Source organism: Oncorhynchus kisutch, unplaced genomic scaffold (assembly GCF_002021735.2).
Source record: "Oncorhynchus kisutch isolate 150728-3 unplaced genomic scaffold, Okis_V2 Okis01b-Okis20b_hom, whole genome shotgun sequence".
Classification (NCBI taxonomy): Eukaryota; Metazoa; Chordata; class Actinopteri; order Salmoniformes; family Salmonidae; genus Oncorhynchus; species Oncorhynchus kisutch.
This window is the reverse complement of record NW_022261978.1, coordinates 14054709-14082208: the sequence shown is the minus strand read 5'-3', so window position 1 is coordinate 14082208 and position 27500 is coordinate 14054709. Positions and strand designations below refer to the sequence as shown.

General features: G+C 36.9%; 1 protein-coding gene across 1 annotated transcript in view; it reads right to left on the bottom strand.

Annotated features, from left to right (window-relative positions):
• The window catches only part of LOC116358853 (ras-associating and dilute domain-containing protein-like), a 77177-nt gene that overhangs the window by 45273 nt on the left and 4404 nt on the right, over positions 1 to 27500 (bottom strand). The window contains 4 exon segments of the mRNA XM_031811096.1: positions 3248 to 3430; positions 3573 to 4223; positions 11744 to 11932; positions 20649 to 20761. Of these exon segments, the coding sequence (XP_031666956.1) occupies positions 3248 to 3430; positions 3573 to 4223; positions 11744 to 11932; positions 20649 to 20761 (1136 nt within the window).

Sequence of the window (27500 nt, the reverse complement as noted above, 5' to 3'; positions counted from 1 at the left end):
CCAGACTCATGATTCGTTTTATAGACTCCAGAGTCATGATTAGTTTTAGACTCCAGAGTCATGATTCATTTTTACCGACTCCAGAGTCACGATTCATTTTTACCGACTCCAGACTCATGATTCGTTTTACCGACTCCAGACTCATGATTCGTTTTTACTGACTCAAGAGTCATGATTCTTTTTTACCGACTCCAGACTCATGATTATTTTTACCGACTCCAGAGTCATGATTCGTTTTACCGACTCCAGACTCATAATTCGTTTTATAGACTCCAGAGTCATGATTCTTTTTTACCGACTCCAGACTCATGATTATTTTTACCGACTCCAGAGTCATGATTCGTTTTACCGACTCCAGACTCATGATTCGTTTTATAGACTCCAGAGTCATGATTAGTTTTAGACTCCAGAGTCATGATTCATTTTTACCGACTCCAGAGTCACGATTCATTTTTACCGACTCCAGACTCATGATTCGTTTTACCGACTCCAGACTCATGATTCGTTTTTACTGACTCAAGAGTCACGATTCGTTTTTACGGACTCCAGAGTGTCGATTCGTTTTTACCGACTCCAGACTCATGATTCTTTTTTACCGACTCCAGACTCATGATTCTTTTTTACCGACTCCAGACTCATGATTCTTTTTTAACGACTCCAGAGTCATGATTCGTTTTTTTACTGACTCCAGAGTCATGATTATTTTTTTTCGAGTGGCCCGTTCATTTTAGTCGTTTGTTTGACCTGACGGCAGCAATGAATTCTTAAGCAGCAGGATTAATACGCGCTCCTCCAGCTCAGAGACTCAGAGACTCCATTGACTCAGAGACTCCAGACTCAGAGACTCCAGAGACTCCGAGACTCCAGAGCCTCAGAGACTCCAGAGCCTCAGAGACTCCATTGACTCAGAGACTCAGAGACTCCATTGACTCAGAGACTCCAGACTCAGAGACTCCAGAGACTCCAGAGACTCCAGAGCCTCAGAGACTCCAGAGACTCAGAGACTCCATTGACTCAGAGACTCATAGACTCCATTGACTCAGAGACTCCAGACTCAGAGGCTCAGAGACTCCAGAGACTCCAGAGACTCCCGAGACTCCCGAGACTCAGAGACTCCAGAGACTCCATTGACTCAGGGACTCATAGACTCCATTGACTCAGAGACTCCAGACTCAGAGGCTCAGAGACTCCAGAGACTCCGACTCCAGAGACTCCAGAGACTCAGAGACTCAGAGACTCCAGAGACTCAGACACTCCAGACTCAGAGACTCCAGAGATTCAGAGACTCCAGAGACTCAGATACTCCAGAGACTCAGAGACTCCAGAGACTCAGAGACTCAGAGATTCAGAGACTCAGAGACTCCAGAGACTCAGAGACTCCAGAGACTCAGAGACTCCCGAGACTCCATTGACTCAGGGAGTCATAGACCCCATTGACTCAGAGACTCCAGACTCAGAGGCTCAGAGACTCCAGAGACTCAGACTCCAGAGACTCAGCGACTCGGAGACTCCAGATACTCCAGAGACTCAGACACTCCAGAGATTCAGAGACTCCAGAGACTCAGATACTCCAGAGACTCAGAGACTCCAGAGACTCCAGAGACTCAGACTCCAGATTCTCAGACTCAGAGACTACAGACTCAGAGACTCCAGAGACTCAGAGACTCCAGAGACTCAGAGACATGCTCCGACCACCAACAGTCTGTCATGAGGGGAAATACATCCTGCTGCAGGCAGCATAGAGATCTGATCAGGCAGCATAGAGATCTGATCAGGCAGCATAGAGATCTGATCAGGCAGCATAGAGATCTGATCAGGCAGCATAGAGAAGAAAAATATGTTTACAACTGATCATTGATCGCATGGCGCAAAAAAATGAATGCAATTAATTGATTATTGAATGTTATGATGGACACAGCTTTTGTGTAGAACCAAAACATACACAGCCTCTGCTCAACAAAATCAAACTCAAATTGTTTGTCTCCCGGGTGGAGCAGTGGTCTAAGGCACTGCATCTCAGTGCAAAAGGCATCCCCCTGGTTCAATTCCGTGATTGGGAGTGCCATAGGGTGGCGCACAATTGGCCCAGTGTCGTCCGGGTTTGGCCGGGGTAGGCCGTCATTGTAAATAACTATTTGTTCATCACTGACTTGCCTAGTTTAAATAAATAATAATGTAATACCGCAGTTGGCGAAGGTCCTCATCACTCTGGCAGCAGTCAAGCATTCCACCAAGAGTCACAACGAGACTTCGTTTCAAAGGTTTCAATACAGAATCGTATTTGTGGGCCTTGCAATCACAAACGCACAATGTTTGGAGCACATCTTGTGTGTGACCTCTCAGTCATAAAAGACAGCTCCAATAAGCCCCCTGTGGTGAACGAGAGGCTTGCAGAGTCATGATTCTGTCCAGGTTATAGATTATCGTTCGCTGGCAGGAGGTCCTGCGTGCTCTGGGCATTACTGAAACAAATCAAGTCAAAAGATGTGTTCTTTTTGTCTGAGTTGAACAGATCTGAGTCAGTAGCTTCCATCACTTCTTAATGAGAGTTGATCTATTGTTTCTCAGGACAAGTAATAACATGCCTCTCTCCACCTAAACCCCTCCCTCTCCCTCTAGGCCCCTCCCAAACCCTTCCCTCTCCACCTAAACCCCTCCCCCTCTCCACATAAACCCCTCCCCCTTCTCCACCTAAACCCCTCCCACCCCTTCTAAACCCCTCCCTCTCCCTCCTACCCCTTCTAAACCCCTCCCTCTCCCTCTAGGCCCCTCCTACCCCTTCCTCCCTCTCCACCTAAACCCCTCCCACCCCTTCTAAACCCCTCCCTCTCCACATAAACCCCTCCCACCCCTTCTAAACCCCTCCCTCTCCACCTAAACCCCTCCTACCCCTTCTAAACCCCTCCCTCTAGGCCCCTCCTACCCCTTCTAAACCCCTCCCTCTAGGCCCCTCCTACCCCTTCTAAACCCCTCCCTCTCCCTCTAGGCTCCTCCTACCCCTTCTAAACCCCTCCCTCTCCGTCTAGGCCCCTCCCACCCCTTCTAAACCCCTGCCTATCACTCTAGGCCCCTCCTACCCCTTCTAAACCCCTCCCTCTCTGTCTAGGCCCCTCCTACCCCTTCTAAACCCCTCCCTCTCCACCTAAACCTCTCCTACCCCTTCCAAACCCCTCCCTCTCCCTCTAGGCCCCTCCCTCTCCTACCCCTTCCAAACCCCTCCCTCTCCGTCTAGGCCCCTCCCTCTCACCCAGGAGACGGTCTGTATGCATCGTACTATCTTCAGCAGCAATTTGCCGAAGCAGCCTGGTGGGAAGGCGGAAGCAGAGTGCTGTATGCAGAGACACAGCAGGTAGGCAGGGGTTAACTTGTGGTCGTCTCCGCCCGGCTCGATCAGAGACATGATCCTGCTCACCAGGGCGTCCTCGTGGGCCTGACGGAATTAAACGATTCAGGTCAGTTTGATTCAGTTCAGTTAATCTCAACTCAATAAACATTGGGGCAACTATTCCTGGACTTCCAAAGTGACATCACAGGATAAAAACATTCACTGATCTACAACAACCTATATTTACCTGTTCAAAGTCGAGCTGTAGGCGTCTCTTCTGGTTCTGTCCCGCCAAGATCGTCGTTACGACGCCTGTCCCCCCCGCCCCCCCGCCTTGGGGTTTCACCAGGTGTGGTTTGAAACTGCGCCTGGCGGGGGGGCCGGTTTGGGAGGACAACGCCCCCTTGTCCTTTAACAACGAGCCACACGTCTTACAGGTCCCTCCCCCCTCCGTCCCACCCTCCGTCTCCACCCCCCCTCCCCCAGCCTCGTACAGCTGCCCCAGGGTTCGGAGGCGTGCCAGTGTCTGGGCGGGGAGGGGTTTGGCACCCGTTGGGTCCTTATACAGGAAGATGTAGTGGGCTCCGAACGACAGGAGGTCGCCGTGGCGGAGCTGGGTGGATTGCTCGCACCGGGAGAAGTTGACCAGGACCGTCGCGTGAGGGATGGGCTCCACGGCAACGCAGGAGCGGTCGTCCCCGGTGACTGCGGCGGCGGCTGCTGAGGGGTTGTTGTTGTTGTTGGGTGTGCTGGCATGGCGACGGGGGGCAGGGACCCGGTGGAGGCGACAGTGGAGTGGCAGGATGTCAGGAGAGGACAGGCAGATGTTTGGACGGGCTGACGGGGTCTCCTGACCCACAGTGTGCTGCTCTCTGTTCAACAGGTACACCAGGCAGTCCTGGAATATATAGCACAATATATACACAGTGTGTTGCTCTCTGTTCAACAGGTACACCAGGCAGTCCTGGAATACATAGCACAATATATATTATATATACTGTAAATATAACAATATATATGACATATACTGTATATAACACAATATCTATTACATATACTGTATATAACACAATATATATGAAATATACTGTATATAAACAGTATAAACTGCCTGTAGAAGGTCCACAACCCCTTGAACACTTTCACCTTCTGCCATGAAATGACACCTAAAAAGGTACTGCAGACCGACTCCACAACTTCAATGTGAAAGAAAGTTCACGAAAAACTAAACAAAACTGAAATATCAGTCAGGGTAGTGTAGTCGGGCTGTATCACCGCCTGGTACGGCAACTGCACCGCCCGCAACCACAGGGCTCTCCAGAGGGCGGTGCGGTGTGCCCAACGCATCATCAGGGGGCAAACTACCCTCCCTCCAGGACACCTACACCACCCGATGTCACAGGAAAGCCATAAAGATCATCAAGGACAACAACCACCCAAGCCACTGCCTGTTCACCCCGCTATCATCCAGAAGGCGAGGTCAGTACAGGTGCATCAAAGCAGGGACCCGAGAGACTGAAAAGCAGCTTCTATCTCAAGGCCATCAGACTGTTAAACAGCCACCACTAACTCAGAGAGACTGAAAAACAGCTTCTATCTCAAGGCCAACAGACTGTTAAACAGCCATCACTAGCACATTACAGACTGAAAAACAGCTTCTATCTCAAGGCCAACAGACTGTTAAACAGCCATCACTAGCACATTAGAGACTGAAAAACAGCTTCTATCTCAAGGCCATCATACTGTTAAACAGCCATCACTAGCACATTAGAGACTGAAAAACAGCTTCTATCTCAAGGCCATCAGACTGTTAAACAGCCATCACTAGCACAGAGAGACTGAAAAACAGCTTCTATCTCAAGGCCATCAGACTGTTAAACAGCCATCACTAGCACATTAGAGGCTGCTGCCCCATATACACAGACTTGAAATCACTGGCCACTTAAATAATAATGTTTACATATTTTGCATTACTCATTACATATGTATATTCTATATCTGGTCCTATTCTACTGTATCTTAGTCTATGCATTACTCATTACATATGTATATTCTATATCTGGTCCTATTCTACTGTATCTTAGTCTATGCATTACTCATTACATATGTATATTCTATATCTGGTCCTATTCTACTGTATCTTAGTCTATGCATTACTCATTACATATGTATATTCTATATCTGGTCCTATTCTACTGTATCTTAGTCTATGCATTACTCATTACATATATATATTCTATATCTGGTCCTATTCTACTGTATCTTAGTCTATGCATTACTCATTACATATGTATATTCTGTATCTGGTCCTATTCTACTGTATCTTAGTCAATGCATTACTCATTACATATGTATATTCTATATCTGGTCCTATTCTACTGTATCTTAGTCTATGCATTACTCATTACATATGTATATTCTATATCTGGTCCTATTCTACTGTATCTTAGTCTATGCATTACTCATTACATATATATATTCTATATCTGGTCCTATTCTACTGTATCTTAGTCTATGCATTACTCATTACATATGTATATTCTGTATCTGGTCCTATTCTACTGTATCTTAGTCTATGCATTACTCATTACATATGTATATTCTGTATCTGGTCCTATTCTACTGTATCTTAGTCTATGCATTACTCATTACATATGTATATTCTGTATCTGGTCCTATTCTACTGTATCTTAGTCTATGCATTACTCATTACATATGTATATTCTGTATCTGGTCCTATTCTACTGTATCTTAGTCTATGCATTACTCATTACATATGTATATTCTGTATCTGGTCCTATTCTACTGTATCTTAGTCTATGCATTACTCATTACATATGTATATTCTGTATCTGGTCCTATTCTACTGTATCTTAGTCTATGCATTACTCATTACATATGTATATTCTATATCTGGTCCTATTCTACTGTATCTTAGTCTATGCATTACTCATTACATATGTATATTCTATATCTGGTCCTATTCTACTGTATCTTAGTCTATGCATTACTCATTACATATGTATATTCTGTATCTGGTCCTATTCTACTGTATCTTAGTCTATGCATTACTCATTACATATGTATATTCTGTATCTGGTCCTATTCTACTGTATCTTAGTCTATGCATTACTCATTACATATGTATATTCTATATCTGGTCCTATTCTACTGTATCTTAGTCTATGCATTACTCATTACATATGTATATTCTATATCTGGTCCTATTCTACTGTATCTTAGTCTATGCATTACTCATTACATATGTATATTCTATATCTGGTCCTATTCTACTGTATCTTAGTCTATGCATTACTCATTACATATGTATATTCTATATCTGGTCCTATTCTACTGTATCTTAGTCTATGCATTACTCATTACATATGTATATTCTATATCTGGTCCTATTCTACTGTATCTTAGTCTATGCATTACTCATTACATATGTATATTCTGTATCTGGTCCTATTCTACTGTATCTTAGTCTATGCATTACTCATTACATATGTATATTCTGTATCTGGTCCTATTCTACTGTATCTTAGTCTATGCATTACTCATTACATATGTATATTCTGTATCTGGTCCTATTCTACTGTATCTTAGTCTATGCATTACTCATTACATATGTATATTCTATATCTGGTCCTATTCTACTGTATCTTAGTCAATGCCGCTCTGACATATATATATTCTATATCTGGTCCTATTCTACTGTATCTTAGTCTATGCATTACTCATTACATATGTATATTCTATATCTGGTCCTATTCTACTGTATCTTAGTCTATGCATTACTCATGACATATGTATATTCTATATCTGGTCCTATTCTACTGTATCTTAGTCTATGCATTACTCATTACATATATATATTCTGTATCTGGTCCTATTCTACTGTATCTTAGTCTATGCATTACTCATTACATATGTATATTCTATATCTGGTCCTATTCTACTGTATCTTAGTCTATGCATTACTCATTACATATGTATATTCTGTATCTGGTCCTATTCTACTGTATCTTAGTCTATGCATTACTCATTACATATGTATATTCTGTATCTGGTCCTATTCTACTGTATCTTAGTCTATGCATTACTCATTACATATATATATTCTATATCTGGTCCTATTCTACTGTATCTTAGTCTATGCATTACTCATTACATATGTATATTCTATATCTGGTCCTATTCTACTGTATCTTAGTCAATGCATTACTCATTACATATGTATATTCTGTATCTGGTCCTATTCTACTGTATCTTAGTCTATGCATTACTCATTACATATGTATATTCTGTATCTGGTCCTATTCTACTGTATCTTAGTCAATGCATTACTCATTACATATGTATATTCTATATCTGGTCCTATTCTACTGTATCTTAGTCTATGCATTACTCATTACATATGTATATTCTATATCTGGTCCTATTCTACTGTATCTTAGTCTATGCATTACTCATTACATATGTATATTCTATATCTGGTCCTATTCTACTGTATCTTAGTCTATGCATTACTCATTACATATGTATATTCTGTATCTGGTCCTATTCTACTGTATCTTAGTCTATGCATTACTCATTACATATGTATATTCTATATCTGGTCCTATTCTACTGTATCTTAGTCTATGCATTACTCATTACATATGTATATTCTATATCTGGTCCTATTCTACTGTATCTTAGTCTATGCATTACTCATTACATATGTATATTCTATATCTGGTCCTATTCTACTGTATCTTAGTCTATGCATTACTCATTACATATGTATATTCTGTATCTGGTCCTATTCTACTGTATCTTAGTCTATGCATTACTCATTACATATGTATATTCTGTATCTGGTCCTATTCTACTGTATCTTAGTCTATGCATTACTCATTACATATGTATATTCTGTATCTGGTCCTATTCTACTGTATCTTAGTCTATGCATTACTCATTACATATGTATATTCTATATCTGGTCCTATTCTACTGTATCTTAGTCTATGCATTACTCATTACATATGTATATTCTATATCTGGTCCTATTCTACTGTATCTTAGTCTATGCATTACTCATTACATATGTATATTCTATATCTGGTCCTATTCTACTGTATCTTAGTCTATGCATTACTCATTACATATGTATATTCTGTATCTGGTCCTATTCTACTGTATCTTAGTCTATGCATTACTCATTACATATGTATATTCTGTATCTGGTCCTATTCTACTGTATCTTAGTCTATGCATTACTCATGACATATGTATATTCTGTATCTGGTCCTATTCTACTGTATCTTAGTCTATGCATTACTCATTACATATGTATATTCTATATCTGGTCCTATTCTACTGTATCTTAGTCTATGCATTACTCATGACATATATATATTCTGTATCTGGTCCTATTCTACTGTATCTTAGTCTATGCATTACTCATTACATATGTATATTCTATATCTGGTCCTATTCTACTGTATCTTAGTCTATGCATTACTCATTACATGTGTATATTCTGTATCTGGTCCTATTCTACTGTATCTTAGTCTATGCATTACTCATTACATATGTATATTCTGTATCTGGTCCTATTCTACTGTATCTTAGTCTATGCATTACTCATTACATATGTATATTCTGTATCTGGTCCTATTCTACTGTATCTTAGTCTATGCATTACTCATTACATATATATATTCTATATCTGGTCCTATTCTACTGTATCTTAGTCTATGCATTACTCATTACATATGTATATTCTGTATCTGGTCCTATTCTACTGTATCTTAGTCTATGCATTACTCATTACATATGTATATTCTGTATCTGGTCCTATTCTACTGTATCTTAGTCTATGCATTACTCATTACATATGTATATTCTATATCTGGTCCTATTCTACTGTATCTTAGTCTATGCATTACTCATTACATATATATATTCTATATCTGGTCCTATTCTACTGTATCTTAGTCTATGCATTACTCATTACATATGTATATTCTGTATCTGGTCCTATTCTACTGTATCTTAGTCTATGCATTACTCATTACATATGTATATTCTGTATCTGGTCCTATTCTACTGTATCTTAGTCTATGCATTACTCATTACATATATATATTCTATATCTGGTCCTATTCTACTGTATCTTAGTCTATGCATTACTCATTACATATGTATATTCTGTATCTGGTCCTATTCTACTGTATCTTAGTCTATGCATTACTCATTACATATATATATTCTATATCTGGTCCTATTCTACTGTATCTTAGTCTATGCATTACTCATTACATATGTATATTCTGTATCTGGTCCTATTCTACTGTATCTTAGTCTATGCATTACTCATTACATATGTATATTCTATATCTGGTCCTATTCTACTGTATCTTAGTCTATGCATTACTCATTACATATGTATATTCTATATCTGGTCCTATTCTACTGTATCTTAGTCTATGCATTACTCATTACATATGTATATTCTATATCTGGTCCTATTCTACTGTATCTTAGTCTATGCATTACTCATTACATATATATATTCTATATCTGGTCCTATTCTACTGTATCTTAGTCTATGCATTACTCATTACATATGTATATTCTATATCTGGTCCTATTCTACTGTATCTTAGTCTATGCATTACTCATTACATATGTATATTCTATATCTGGTCCTATTCTACTGTATCTTAGTCTATGCATTACTCATTACATATGTATATTCTATATCTGGTCCTATTCTACTGTATCTTAGTCTATGCATTACTCATTACATATGTATATTCTATATCTGGTCCTATTCTACTGTATCTTAGTCTATGCATTACTCATTACATATGTATATTCTATATCTGGTCCTATTCTACTGTATCTTAGTCTATGCATTACTCATTACATATGTATATTCTGTATCTGGTCCTATTCTACTGTATCTTAGTCTATGCATTACTCATTACATATGTATATTCTGTATCTGGTCCTATTCTACTGTATCTTAGTCTATGCATTACTCATTACATATGTATATTCTGTATCTGGTCCTATTCTACTGTATCTTAGTCTATGCATTACTCATTACATATGTATATTCTGTATCTGGTCCTATTCTACTGTATCTTAGTCTATGCATTACTCATTACATATGTATATTCTATATCTGGTCCTATTCTACTGTATCTTAGTCTATGCATTACTCATTACATATGTATATTCTATATCTGGTCCTATTCTACTGTATCTTAGTCTATGCATTACTCATTACATATATATATTCTATATCTGGTCCTATTCTACTGTATCTTAGTCTATGCATTACTCATTACATATGTATATTCTGTATCTGGTCCTATTCTACTGTATCTTAGTCTATGCATTACTCATTACATATGTATATTCTATATCTGGTCCTATTCTACTGTATCTTAGTCTATGCATTACTCATTACATATATATATTCTATATCTGGTCCTATTCTACTGTATCTTAGTCTATGCATTACTCATTACATATGTATATTCTATATCTGGTCCTATTCTACTGTATCTTAGTCTATGCATTACTCATTACATATGTATATTCTATATCTGGTCCTATTCTACTGTATCTTAGTCTATGCATTACTCATTACATATGTATATTCTGTATCTATATCTATAATATTTATATATTTGTAATTCCATTCCTTTAAGTTTAGATTGTGTGTATTGTTAGATATTACTTCACTGTTGGAGCTGGAAACACAATAATTTCACTACACCCGCAATAACATCTGCTAAACACGTGTATGTGACAAATAACATGTGATTAGATTTTAGTACCTGTCTGTCTGTCTGTCTCATATATCCCAGCATGCATCAGTTAATGCATCATCAGCAGTAGTGTAGTTGGTACCTGTCTGTCTGTATCATATATCCCAGCATGCATCAGTCAGGTAGTGTAGTTGGTACCTGTCTGTCTGTATCATATATCCCAGCATGCATCAGTCAGGTAGTGTAGTTGGTACCTGTCTGTCTGTATCATATATCCCAGCATGCATCAGTCAGGTAGTGTAGTTGGTACCTGTCTGTCTGTATCATATATCCCAGCATGCATCAGTCGGGTAGTGTAGTTGGTACCTGTCTGTCTGTCTCATATATCCCAGCATGCATTAGTCAGGTAGTGTAGTTGGTACCTGTCTGTCTGTATCATATATCCCAGCATGCATCAGTCAGGTAGTGTAGTTGGTACCTGTCTGTCTGTATCATATATCCCAGCATGCATCAGTCAGGTAGTGTAGTTGGTACCTGTCTGTCTGTATCATATATCCCAGCATGCATCAGTCGGGTAGTGTAGTTGGTACCTGTCTGTCTGTCTCATATATCCCAGCATGCATTAGTCAGGTAGTGTAGTTGGTACCTGTCTGTTGTATCCCTGCAGCAGCAACAGGTGAGGGGACTGGTAGAGGGAATGTCTCACCCCTCCTCCCCCCGCTCCTCCCCCCTCTCCCTCCTTCCTCCTGGTCGTGGCCCCCCCTTGACTCCCCCTCGCCCTCAGAGGTCCCGGCAGGGTGGAGTAGTAACGCTTCGGCTCGTCTGCACCCCCCAACTGATTAGTACAGGGGATACATCGGTTTTAATTAGTATAATAATATTTATACATAAATATATATATATATATATATAGGCAATATATAACACAATATATATATATATATATAAATGTAATACCATTTAACCATCAAAATCAGACACATTCAATAATAATAACAATATATAACACAATATATATATATATATATATAGGCAATATATAACACAATATATATATATATATATAGGCAATATATAACACATATATATAACAAGATATATATATATATAGTCATTGATTAATCAGACACATTCCATAATTACATTCCATAATAATATTCCATAATTACATTCCATAATAATATTCCATAATTACATTCCATAATAATAACAATATATAACACAATATATATATAGGCTTTGATTAATATAATAATAGTAATGTAATAATATTTAAGCCTCAGACAGTAATTAATAGCAATACTCCAATGAATTAGTTGGAAAATGTTTTAATAATTATAATGGATGTAATTAACACATATAACCCAACATGTACAGCTCCTGGAATAGAGCCAGCTAGCTGGATAGTTATATAATATAACCCAACATGTACAGCTCCTGGAATAGAGCCAGCTAGCTGGATAGTTCTATAATATAACCCAACATGTACAGCTCCTGGAATAGAGCCAGCTAGCTGGATAGTTCTATAATATAACCCAACATGTACAGCTCCTGGAATAGAGCCAGCTAGCTGGATAGTTCTATAATATAACCCAACATGTACAGCTCCTGGAATAGAGCCAGCTAGCTGGATAGTTCTATAATATAACCCAACATGTACAGCTCCTGGAATAGAGCCAGCTAGCTGGATAGTTCTATAATATAACCCAACATGTACAGCTCCTGGAATAGAGCCAGCTAGCTGGATAGTTATATAATATAACCCAACATGTACAGCTCCTGGAATAGAGCCAGCTATCTGGATAGTTATATAATATAACCCAACATGTACAGCTCCTGGAATAGAGCCAGCTAGCTGGATAGTTATATAATATAACCCAACATGTACAGCTCCTGGAATAGAGCCAGCTAGCTGGATAGTTCTATAATATAACCCAACATGTACAGCTCCTGGAATAGAGCCAGCTAGCTGGATAGTTCTATAATATAACCCAACATGTACAGCTCCTGGAATAGAGCCAGCTAGCTGGATAGTTATATAATATAACCCAACATGTACAGCTCCTGGAATAGAGCCAGCTAGCTGGATAGTTATATAATATAACCCAACATGTACAGCTCCTGGAATAGAGCCAGCTAGCTGGATAGTTCTATAATATAACCCAACATGTACAGCTCCTGGAATAGAGCCAGCTAGCTGGATAGTTATATAATATAACCCAACATGTACAGCTCCTGGAATAGAGCCAGCTAGCTGGATAGTTCTATAATATAACCCAACATGTACAGCTCCTGGAATAGAGCCAGCTAGCTGGATAGTTCTATAATATAACCCAACATGTACAGCTCCTGGAATAGAGCCAGCTAGCTGGATAGTTCTATAATATAACCCAACATGTACAGCTCCTGGAATAGAGCCAGCTAGCTGGATAGTTCTATAATATAACCCAACATGTACAGCTCCTGGAATAGAGCCAGCTAGCTGGATAGTTATATAATATAACCCAACATGTACAGCTCCTGGAATAGAGCCAGCTAGCTGGATAGTTCTATAATATAACCCAACATGTACAGCTCCTGGAATAGAGCAAGCTAGCTGGATAGTTATATAATATAACCCAACATGTACAGCTCCTGGAATAGAGCCAGCTAGCTGGATAGTTCTATAATATAACCCAACATGTACAGCTCCTGGAATAGAGCCAGCTAGCTGGATAGTTATATAATATAACCCAACATGTACAGCTCCTGGAATAGAGCCAGCTAGCTGGATAGTTATATAATATAACCCAACATGTACAGCTCCTAGAATAGAGCCAGCTAGCTGAATAGTTCTATAATATAACCCAACATGTACAGCTCCTGGAATAGAGCCAGCTAGCTGGATAGTTATATAATATAACCCAACATGTACAGCTCCTGGAATAGAGCCAGCTAGCTGGATAGTTATATAATATAACCCAACATGTAACAGTATAATAGTAGTTATACAAGTAGTAGTAGAATAGTATTTGTAGTAGTAATAGTAGCATAGTATTTATACTAGTAGTAGTAGAATAGTATTTATAGTAGTAGTAGTAGAATAGTATTTATAGTAGTAACAGTAGAATAGTTGTTATAGTAGTAGTAGTAGAATAATATTTATAGTAGTAATAGTAGCATAGTATCTATACTAGTAGTAGTAGTAGAATAGTATTTATACTAGTAGTAGTAGTAGAATAGTATTTATACTAGTAGTAGTAGTAGTAGAATAGTATTTATACTAGTAAACAGTAGAATAGTATTTATAGTAGTAGTAGTAGAATAGTATTTATAGTAGTAACAGTAGAATAGTAGTTATAGTAGTAATAGTAGAATAGTATTTATACTAGTAGTAGTAGAATAGTATTTATAGTAGTAGTAGTAGAATAGTATTTATACTAGTAGTAGTAGAATCGTTGTTATAGTAGTAGTAGTAGAATCGTTGTTATAGTAGTAGTAGTAGAATCGTTGTTATAGTAGTAGTAGTAGAATAGAAGTTATAGTAGTAGTAGTAGAATAGTATTTATACTAGTAGTAGTAGAATAGTATTTATAGTAGTAGTAGTAGAATAGTATTTATACTAGTAGTAGTAGAATCGTTGTTATAGTAGTAGTAGTAGAATAGAAGTTATAGTAGTAATGGTAGAATAGTATTTATAGTAGTAATAGTAGAATAGTATTTATAGTAGTAGTAGTAGAATAGAAGTTATAGTAGTAATAGTAGAATAGTATTTATAGTAGTAGTAGTAGAATACTAGTTATAGTAGTAACAGTAGAATAGTATTTATACTAGTAGTAGTAGAATCGTTGTTATAGTAGTAGTAGTAGAATAGAAGTTATAGTAGTAATAGTAGAATAGTATTTATACTAGTAATAGTAGAATAGTATTTATAGTAGTAGTAGTAGAATAGAAGTTATAGTAGTAATAGAAGAATAGTATTTATAGTAGTAGTAGTAGAATAGAAGTTATAGTAGTAACAGTAGCACATTTTTATAGTAGTAATAGTACAATTATTTTTAATAGTAGTAGTTATACTAATACGACTAGTTATAGTAGTAATTTTAATAGTAGCAATAGTAGTAGTAGTTATAATAGTAGTAATAGTTATAATAGTAGGAATAGTTATACTAGTAGTAATAGTAGTAATAGTTATAATAGTAGTAATAGTTATAATAGTAGTAATAGTTATAATAGTAGTAATAGTAGTAATAGTTATAATAGTAGTAATAGTTATAATAGTAGTAGTAGTAGTAATAGTTATAATAGTAGTAATAGTTATAATAGTAGTAATAGTTATAATAGTAGTAATAGTTGTAATAGTAGTAATAGTAGTAATAGTTATAATAGTTATAATAGTTATAATAGTAGTAATAGTTATAATAGTTATAATAGTTATAATAGTTATAATAGTAGTAATAGTTATAATAGTAGTAATAGTTATAATAGTAGTAATAGTTATACTGGTAGTAATAGTTATAATAGTTATAATAGTAGTAATAGTTGTAATAGTAGTAATAGTAGTAATAGTTATAATAGTTATAATAGTTATAATAGTTATAATAGTTATAATAGTTATAACAGTAGTAATAGTTATAATAGCTATAATAGCTATAATAGTTATAATAGTTATAATAGTTATAATAGTAGTAATAGTAGTAATAGTTATAATAGTTATAATAGTAGTAATAGTTATAATAGTTATAATAGTAGTAATAGTAGTAATAGTTATAATAGTTATAATAGTAGTAATAGTTATAATAGCTATAATAGTTATAATAGTTATAATAGTTATAATAGTAGTAATAGTAGTAATAGTAGTAATAGTTATAATAGTTATAATAGTAGTAATAGTAGTAATAGTTATAATAGTTATAATAGTAGTAATAGTTATAATAGTTATAATAGTTATAATAGTTATAATAGTAGTAATAGTTATAATAGTAGTAATAGTCATAATAGTTATAATAGTAGTAATAGCTATAATAGTAGTAATAGTTATAATAGTTATAATAGTTATAATAGTTATAATAGTAGTAATAGTTATAATAGTAGTAATAGTAGTAATAGTAGTAGTAGTAGTAATAGTAGTAATAGTTATAATAGTAGTAATAGTAGTAATAGTTATAATAGTTATAATAGTTATAATAGTAGTAATAGTTATAATAGTAGTAATAGTTATAATAGTTATAATAGTTATAATAGTAGTAGTAATAGTTATAATAGTAGTAATAGTTATAATAGTAGTAATAGTTATAATAGTTATAATAGTTATAATAGTTATAATAGTTCTAATAGTTCTAATAGTTCTAATAGTAGTAATAGTTATAGTAGTAGTAATAGTTCTAATAGTTCTAATAGTTCTAATAGTTCTAATAGTAGTAATAGTTATAATAGTAGTAATAGTTCTAATAGTAGTAATAGTAGTAATAGTTATAATAGTTATAATAGTTATAATAGTAGTAATAGTAGTAATAGTTATAATAGTAGTAATAGTAGTAATAGTAGTAATAGTTATAATAGTTATAATAGTAGTAATAGTAGTAATAGTAGTAATAGTAGTAATAGTTATAATAGTTATAATAGTAGTAATAGTTATAATAGTAGTAATAGTAGTAATAGTAGTAATAGTTATAATAGTAGTAATAGTTATAATAGTTATAATAGTTATAATAGTTGTAATAGTTATAATAGTTATAATAGTAGTAATAGTTATAATAGTAGTATAGTTATAATAGTTATAATAGTAGTTATAATAGTAGTAATAGTTATAATAGTAGTAATAGTAGTAATAGTTATAATAGTTATAATAGTAGTAGCAGTTATAATAGTAGTAATAGTTATAATAGTTATAATAGTAGTAGCAGTTATAATAGTAGTAATAGTTATAATAGTTATAATAGTTATAATAGTTTTAATAGTAGTAATAGTAGTAATAGTTATAATAGTTATTATAGTAGTAATAGTTATACTAGTTATAATAGTTATAATAGTAGTAATAGTTATAATAGTTATAATAGTTACAATAGTAGTAATAGTTATAATAGTTATAATAGTTATAATAGTTGTAATAGTTATAATAGTTATAATAGTAGTAATAGTTATAATAGTAGTAATAGTAGTAATAGTTATAATAGTAGTAATAGTTATAATAGTTATAATAGTAGTAATAGTAGTAATAGTTATAATAGTAGTAATAGTAGTAATAGTAGTAATAGTTATAATAGTTATAATAGTTATAATAGTTATAATAGTAGTAATAGTAGTAATAGTTATAATAGTAGTAATAGTAGTAATAGTTATAATAGTTATAATAGTTATAATAGTAGGAATAGTAGGAATAGTAGGAATAGTTATAATAGTTATAATAGTTATAATAGTAGTAATAGTTATAATAGTTATAATAGTTATAATAGTAGTAATAGTAGTAATAGTAGGAATAGTAGTAATAGTTATAATAGTTATAATAGTTATAATAGTAGTAATAGTTATAATAGTTATAATAGTTATAATAGTTATAATAGTAGTAATAGTTATAATAGTTATAATAGTTATAATAGTTATAATAGTAGTAATAGTTATAATAGTTATAATAGTAGTAATAGTTATAATAGTAGTAATAGTTATAATAGTAGTAATAGTTATAATAGTTATAATAGTAGTAATAGTAGTAATAGTTATAATAGTAGTAATAGTTATAATAGTTATAATAGTAGTAATAGTTCTAATAGTTCTAATAGTTCTTATAGTAGTAATAGTTATAATAGTTTATAATAGTAGTAATAGTTATAATAGTTATAATAGTAGTAATAGTTATAATAGTTATAATAGTTATAATAGTAGTAATAGTTATAATAGTAGTAATAGTAGTAATAGTAGTAATAGTTATAATAGTAGTAATAGTTATAATAGTAGTAATAGTTATAATAGTAGTAATAGTAGTAATAGTAGTAATAGTTATAATAGTAGTAATAGTTATAATAGTTATAATAGTAGTAATAGTTATAATAGTAGTAATAGTTATAATAGTAGTAATAGTAGTAATAGTAGTAATAGTTATAATAGTTATAATAGTAGTAATAGTTATAATAGTTATAATAGTTATAATAGTAGTAATAGTTATAATAGTAGTAATAGTAGTAATAGTAGTAATAGTTATAATAGTAGTAATAGTTATAATAGTTATAATAGTAGTAATAGTTCTAATAGTTATAATAGTTATAATAGTAGTAATAGTTATAATAGTAGTAATAGTAGTAATAGTTATAATAGTAGTAATAGTAGTAATAGTAGTAATAGTTATAATAGTTATAATAGTTATAATAGTAGTAAAAGTAGTAATAGTTATAATAGTAGTAATAGTTGTAATAGTAGTAATAGTTATAATAGTAGTAGCAGTTATAATAGTAGTAATAGTTATAATAGTTATAATAGTTATAATAGTAGTAATAGTTATAATAGTAGTAATAGTTATAATAGTTATAATAGTTATAATAGTAGTAATAGTTATAATAGTTATAATAGTAGTAATAGTTATAATAGTAGTAATAGTTATAATAGTAGTAATAGTTATAATAGTTATAATAGTTATAATAGTAGTAATAGTTGTAATAGTAGTAATAGTAGTAGCAGTTATAATAGTAGTAATAGTTATAATAGTTATAATAGTAGTAATAGTTATAATAGTTATAATAGTTATAATAGTTATAATAGTAGTAATAGTAGTAATAGTTATAATAGTTATAATAGTAGTAATAGTTATAATAGTAGCAATAGTAGTAATAGTTATAATAGTAGTAATAGTAGTAATAGTTATAATAGTTATAATAGTTATAATAGTAGTAATAGTTGTAATAGTAGTAATAGTTATAATAGTTATAATAGTAGTAATAGTTATAATAGTAGTAATAGTTATAATAGTAGTAATAGTTATAATAGTTATAATAGTAGTAATAGTTATAATAGTAGTAATAGTAGTAATAATTATAATAGTAGCAATAGTAGTAATAGTTATAATAGTAGTAATAGTAGTAATAGTTATAATAGTTATAATAGTTATAATAGTAGTAATAGTTGTAATAGTAGTAATAGTTATAATAGTTATAATAGTAGTAATAGTTATAATAGTAGTAATAGTTATAATAGTTATAATAGTAGTAATAGTTATAATAGTTATAATAGTTATAATAGTTATAATAGTAGTAATAGTTATAATAGTTATAATAGTAGGAATAGTAGGAATAGTTATAATAGTTATAATAGTAGTAATAGTTATAATAGTTATAATAGTTATAATAGTTATAATAGTAGTAATAGTAGTAATAGTTATAATAGTTATGCCGGGGCGGCAGGGTAGCCTAGTGGTTAGAGCATTGGACTAGTAACCGGAAGGTTGCGAGTTCAAACCCCCGAGCTGACAAGGTACAAATCTGTCGTTCTGCCCCTGAACAGGCAGTTAACCCACTGTTCCCAGGCCGTCATTGAAAATAAGAATGTGGTCTTAACTGACTTGCCTGGTTAAATAAATGTCAAATGTAAAAATGTAAAAAATAGTAGTAATAGTTGTAATAGTTATAATAGTTATAATAGTAGTAATAGTTATAATAGTTATAATAGTAGTAATAGTTATAATAGTAGTAATATTTATAATAGTTATAATAGTTATAATAGTTATAATAGTAGTAATAGTTATAATAGTTATAATAGTAGTAATAGTTATAATAGTAGTAATATTTATAATAGTTATAATAGTTATAATAGTAGTAATAGTTATAATAGTAGTAATAGTTATAATAGTAGTAATAGTTATAATAGTAGTAATAGTAGTAATAGTTATAATAGTAGTAATAGTAGTAATAGTAGTAATAGTTATAATAGTTATAATAGTAGTAATAGTAGTAATAGTTATAATAGTAGTAATAGTTATAATAGTAGTAATAGTTATAATAGTAGTAATAGTTATAATAGTTATAATAGTAGTAATAGTTATAATAGTTATAATAGTTATAATAGTTATAATAGTTATAATAGTTATAATAGTTATAATAGTTATAATAGTTATAATAGTAGTAATAGTTATAATAGTAGTAATAGTTATAATAGTAGTAATAGTTATAATAGTAGTAATAGTTATAATAGTAGTAATAGTTATAATAGTTATAATAGTTATAATAGTAGTAATATTTATAATAGTTATAATAGTTATAATAGTAGTAATAGTTGAGACTGGTCTCACTGAGGGAGCGGCAGAAGGTGGTCCCAGGTCGAGGTAGTGTCAGAGTTCCATTAGTAGTGGTAGTAATAGTAGTAATAGTAGTGTACCTGGTTGAGACTGGTCTCACTGAGGGAGCGGCAGAAGGTGGTCCCAGGTCGAGGTAGTGTCAGAGTTCCATTAGTAGTGGTAGTAATAGTAGTAATAGTAGTGTACCTGGTTGAGACTGGTCTCACTGAGGGAGCGGCAGAAGGTGGTCCCAGGTCGAGGTAGTGTCAGAGTTCCATTAGTAGTGGTAGTAATAGTAGTAATAGTAGTGTACCTGGTTGAGACTGGTCTCACTGAGGGAGCGGCAGAAGGTGGTCCCAGGTCGAGGTAGTGTCAGAGTCCCTTTAGTTCTGTTCCTCTGTAGCTTCCTAGCCTGGGCGTTGATATCTAGAGAGAAGAGGAGAGGGTTAGTGAATCAGGTGAATCAGGTGTAACAGACTGGAAGAATCAGATGAATAAGCTGAATCAGGTGAATCAGGTGAATCAGGTGTAACAAACAGACTAGAAGAATCAGATAAACCTGATGAATCATGCGATTCGAGCGAAGTGAGTGAGTACATGGACATGCATCAACATCCACACAGAGCGACCCATAGCAACCACATAACACAGAGCGACCCATAGCAACCACATAACACAGAGCGACCCATAGCAACCACATAACACAGAGCGACCCATAGCAACCACATAACACAGAGACAGGACCCATAGCAACCATATAACCCAGAGACAGGACCCATAGCAACCACATAACACAGAGACAAGACCCACAGCAACCACATAACACGGAGACAAGACCCACAGCTACCACATAACACAGAGACAAGACTCATAGCAACCACATAACACAGAGACAAGACTCATAGCAACCACATAACACGGAGACAAGACCCACAGCAACCATATAACACAGAGAAAGGACCCATAGCAACCATATAACACAGAGACAGGACCCATAGCAACCACATAACACAGAGACAAGACCCACAGCAACCACATAACACGGAGACAAGACCCACAGCTACCACATAACACAGAGACAAGACTCATAGCAACCACATAACACAGAGACAAGACTCATAGCAACCACATAACACAGAGACAAGACCCATAGCAACCACATAACACAGAGACAAGACCCATAGCAACCACATAACACGGAGACAAGACCCACAGCAACCACATAACACAGAGACAAGACTCATAGCAACCACAGAGGCCAGACCCACAGCAACCACATAACACAGAGACAAGACCCATAGCAACCACATAACACAGAGACAACACCCATAGCAACTACATAACACAGAGACAAGACCCACAGCAACCACATAACAGAGACAAGACCCACAGCAACCACATAACACAGAGACAAGACCCATAGCAACCACATAACACAGAGACAAGACCCACAGCAACCATATAACACAGAGACAGGACCCATAGCAACCACATAACACAGAGACAAGACTCATAGCAACCACATAACACAGAGACAAGACCCACAGCAACCACATAACACAGAGACAAGACTCATAGCAACCACATAACACAGAGACAAGACCCACAGCAACCATATAACACAGAGACAGGACCCATAGCAACCACATAACACAGAGACAAGACTCATAGCAACCACATAACACGGAGACAAGACCCACAGCAACCACATAACAGAGACAAGACACACAGCAACCACATAACATGGAGACAAGACCCACAGCAACCACATAACTTGGAGACAACACCCATAGCAACTACATAACACAGAGACAAGACTCATAGCAACCACATAACACAGAGACAAGACCCACAGCAACCATATAACACAGAGACAGGACCCATAGCAACCACATAACAGAGACAAGACCCACAGCAACCACATAACACAGAGACAAGACCCACAGCAACCACATAACAGAGACAAGACCCACAGCAACCACATAACACAGAGACAAGACCCACAGCAACCACATAACAGAGACAAGACACACAGCAACCACATAACATGGAGACAAGACCCACAGCAACCACATAACACAGAGACAAGACCCATAGCAACCACATAACACGGAGACAAGACCCATAGCAACCACATAACAGAGACAAGACCCACAGCAACCACATAACACAGAGACAAGTCACATAACACAGAGACAAGACCCATAGCAACCACATAACACGGAGACAAGACCCACAGCAACCACATAACACAGAGACAAGACCCACAGCAACCACATAACAGAGACAATACCCACAGCAACCACATAAGACAGAGACAAGACCCATAGCAACCACATAACACAGAGACAAGACCCATAGCAACCACATAACACAGAGACAAGACCCATAGCAACCACATAACACAGATACAAGACCCACAGCAACCACATAACACAGAGACAAGACTCATAGCAACCACATAACACAGAGACAAGACTCATAGCAACCACATAACACAGAGACAAGACCCATAGCAACCACATAACACAGAGACAAGACCCATAGCAACCACATAACACAGAGACAAGACTCATAGCAACCACATAACACGGAGACAAAATCTATGTCAGATGGCCACAGTAGATGGATGTCCTATATACACTGAGCTGTAGAATCTGGTCCTGTATAATGTGGTCCTGAGCTGTAGAATGTAGTGATGTTGTGGATGGGTTGACAGGGTTTAGGTGACGGGGAGGCGGAGGCGGAGGGGGGGGGCGCAGATGGGGGGGTTCTCGAGCCGTTCCAGATGGTCTCCGTGGGTGATGACAGACAGACAGGTGACAGACACCCTACCTGTGGCCACGCCCACCTTTAGAGCCAGTGGTGTTGGGCTGTACCACCCGGCCACGCCCACCTTTAGAGCCAGGGGTGTTGGGCTGTACCACCCGGCCGGAACGCAGAGGGGAGGAGATGATTCTACCTAGGCCAGACCGGACCATTAGGGCTGCGAGGAAGGGGGGTGTTTTGGGTCCTACGGAAGGACAGGGCAGAGAGGGGTGTCTCAGAAACACCCCCCAGACACTACACATACATGGTACAGTTTGGCATGCACATGCTAAGAACATGCTAAGGAGAACACGGGTTTGGTTCGTTAGAAAAACACACTAAGGGTCTGTGGTGCTGGCGTGTGGGTGTGTGTGAGTGAACACGATAAGCTTAGTGCATTCCCCCTTTAAGTAGTAAGGTTTGGCAACATAGTTTGGTGAGCACCTTATCGTTAACTCAGCGCTGTGAGACACACACACACAGAGTATGTACAGCAGTGTTGTAGTACCTGAATCCAGGACTGATTTGACTCAGACTCAAATCACGATTTCCGTGACTCGACTCGGACTCGACGATTGCTGATTTTGTTGTCAGAAAGTCTCTCTTCCTTGCATTAGATAGCTACAATATAAGCAGTCTAGCTGTACTTACTTAGCTTTCTAGCCTTACTTAGCTTTCTGACCTTACTTAGCTTTCTGGCCTTACTTAGCTTTCTGACCTTACTTAGCTTTCTGACCTTACTTAGCTTTCTGACCTTACTTAGCTTTCTTAGCTTTCTGGCCTTACTTAGCTTTCTGACCTTACTTAGCTTTCTGGCCTTACTTAGCTTTCTGGCCTTACTTAGCTTTCTTAGCTTTCTGGCCTTACTTAGCTTTCTGACCTTACTTAGCTTTCTGGCCTTACTTAGCTTTCTGGCCTTACTTAGCTTTCTTAGCTTTCTGGCCTTACTTAGCTTTCTGACCTTACTTAGCTTTCTGGCCTTACTTAGCTTTCTGGCCTTACTTAGCTTTCTGAGCTTACTTAGCTTTCTGGCCTTACTTAGCTTTCTGGCCTTACTTAGCTTTCTGGCCTTACTTAGCTTTCTGGCCTTACTTAGCTTTCTGGCCTTACTTAGCTTTCCGGCCATAATTAGCTTTCCGGCCATACTTAGCTTTCCAGACTTACTTAGCTATCCAGACTTACTTAGCTTTCTGGTCTTACTTAGCTTTCTAGATTTCTAGCCCTACTTAGCTTTCTCTCGGACTTGGACTCAAATGTTAGAGATTTGGGACTCGACTTGGACTGGAAGTTTAGTGACTTGACTACATCACTGGTATACACACACCCTGCTAGCCAGCACCCAGAGCCGAGTCAGTATACAGTATTTCCATGAACACTGTAACATAGAGAGAGGAGGGATAGGATGGGCGTGGAGGAGTGTGTTAGTGCTATGATGACTGAACTGTTACTGCTGTGTGTTCGGGAGGGTTGCAAGTGGAATCTATCTGTGTATTAAATCCATGTAAAAGTCACTGATCAAACGTACGCTGCCACATTGCTCACGTCAATCCTCTAACACTGATGTATCCTAGACATACTAGACAGACGGGTCACTAGTCTCTCCCGACAGACGGATCACTAGTCTCTCCAGTCTCTCCAGACAGATGGGTACTAGTCTCTCCAGACAGACGGGTTACTAGTCTCTCCAGTCTCTCCAGACAGATGGGTCACTAGTCTCTCCAGACAGATGGGTCACTAGTCTCTCCAGACAGATGGGTCACTAGTCTCTCCAGACAGACGGGTCACTAGTCTCTCCCGACAGACGGGTTACTAGTCTCTCCAGTCTCTCCAGACAGATGGGTCACTAGTCTCTCCAGAGAGATGGGTCACTAGTCTCTCCAGACAGAAGGGTCACTAGTCTCTCCCGACAGATGGGTCACTAGTCTCTCCAGACAGATGGGTCACTAGTCTCTCCAGACAGAAGGGTCACTAGTCTCTCCAGACAGATGGGTCACTAGTCTCTCCAGACAGACGGGTCACTAGTCTCTCCAGACAGATGGATCACTAGTCTCTCCAGTCTCTTCAGACAGATGGGTCACTAGTCTCTCCAGTCTCTCCAGACAGATGGGTCACTAGTCTCTCCAGTCTCTCCAGACAGACAGGTCACTAGTCTCTCCAGTCTCTCCAGACAAATGGGTCACTAGTCTCTCCAGACAGACGGGTCACTAGTCTCTCTAGACAGATGGGTCACTAGTCTCTCCAGACAGACGGGTCACTAGTCTCTCCAGTCTCTCCAGACAGATGGGTCACTAGTCTCTCCAGACAGACGGGTCACTAGTCTCTCCAGTCTCTCCAGACAGATGGGTCACTAGTCTCTCCAGACAGACGGGTCACTAGTCTCTCTAGACAGATGGGTCACTAGTCTCTCCAGTCTCTCCAGACAGATTGGTCACTAGTCTCTCCAGAGAGACGGGTCACTAGTCTCTCCAGACAGACTGGTCACTAGTCTCTCCAGACAGATGGGTCACTAGTCTCCCCAGACAGACGGGTCACTAGTCTCTCCAGACAGACTGGTCACTAGTCTCTCCAGACAGACGGGTCACTAGTCTCTCCAGACAGATGGGTCACTAGTCTCCCCAGACAGATGGGTCACCAGTCTCTCTAGACAGATGGGTCACTAGTCTCTCCAGACAGACGGGTCACTAGTCTCTCTAGACAGACGAGTCACTAGTCTCTCCAGACAGACTGGTCACTAGTCTCTCCAGTCTCTCCAGACAGACTGGTCACTAGTCTCTCCAGTCTCTCCAGACAGACAGGTCACTAGTCTCTCCAGACAGATGGGTCACTAGTCTCTCCAGACAGACTGGTCACTAGTCTCTCCAGACAGACGGGTCACTAGTCTCTCCAGACAGACGGCTCACTAGTCTCTCCAGACAGACGGGTCACTAGTCTCTCTAGACAGACGGGTTGCTTTCGGCAGTGTGCAAAATGCTCCAGTTTAACAATTCTGTACAAGTTGCGCATCAGTTGGGACAGAAAGGAAGAGTTGGAAATGCGAAGCAAGTCCCCAGTAATGTCACTGCCGTATCAGCTTGTTGCCATAGTTAAACATGAGCACAATTCCCACCAGCATTTTCGGCCCCGCCTACACAAATGATTTGTTGTGAGACTTGTCTGTTTGAAGAGAACCTTCCCCGGAGCAATTTTCCTTACATTTGGAAATGTCAGAGACATCTTCCCCCAGACCTTATTTGTTGCCTAGGAACGATGCTCCAAGGTCTGAGATTTTCAACACTATAGACTGTCAGAGACATCCTCCTCGGACCTTGTTGTTGCCTAGATACCATTTGTTTAAAAAATATATATATATATTTCACCTTTATTTAACCAGGTAGGCCAGTTGAGAACAAGTTCTCATTTACAACTGCGGCCTGGCCAAGATAAAGCAAAGCAGTGCAACACAAACAACAACGCAGAGTTACACATGGAATAAACAAATGTACAGTCAAAAACAGAATAGGAAAAAAAGTCTATATACAGTGTGTGCAAATGAGGTAAGATAAGGGAGGTAAGGCAATACAATAGGCCATAGTGGCGAGGTAATTACAATATAGAAATTAAACACTGGAGTGAAAGATATGAAGAAGATGAATGTGCAAGTAGAGATACTGGGGTGCAAAGGAGCAAAATAAATAAATAAATACAGTATGGGGATGAGGTAGTTGGATGGGCTATTTACAGATGGGCTATGTACAGGTGCAATGATCTGTGAGCTGCTCTGACAGCTGGTGCTTGAAGTTAGTGAGGGAGATATAAGTCTCCAGCTTCAGCGATTTTTGCAGTTCGTTCCAGTCATTGGCAGCAGAGAACTGGAAGGAAAGGCGGCCAAAGGAAGAATTGGCTTTGGGGGTGACCAGTGAAATACACCTGCTGGAGCGCTTGCTATGAGTGGGTGCTCTTATGGTGACCAGTGAACTGAGATAAGGCGGGGTTTTGCCTAGCAGAGACTTATAGATGACCTGGAGCCAGTGGGTTTGGCAACAAGTATGAAGTGAGGGCCAGCGAATGAGAGGATACAGGTCGCAGTGGTGGGTTGAAGAGCATGCATTTAGTTTTACTTGCATTTAAGAGCAAGCAATTGTTAACTTGGCTTTCGAAGACCTTAGAAAGGCAGGGAAGGATAGATATAGGTCTGTAGCAGTTTGAGTCTAGAGTGTCCCCCCCCTTTGAAGAGGGGGATGACCGTGGCAGCTTTCCAATCTTTCGGAATCTCAGACGATACCAAAGAGAGGTTGAACAGGCTAGTAATAGGGGTTAGAAAGAGATGGTCCAGATTGTCTAGCCCAGCTGATTTGTAGGAGTCAGATTTTGCAGCTCT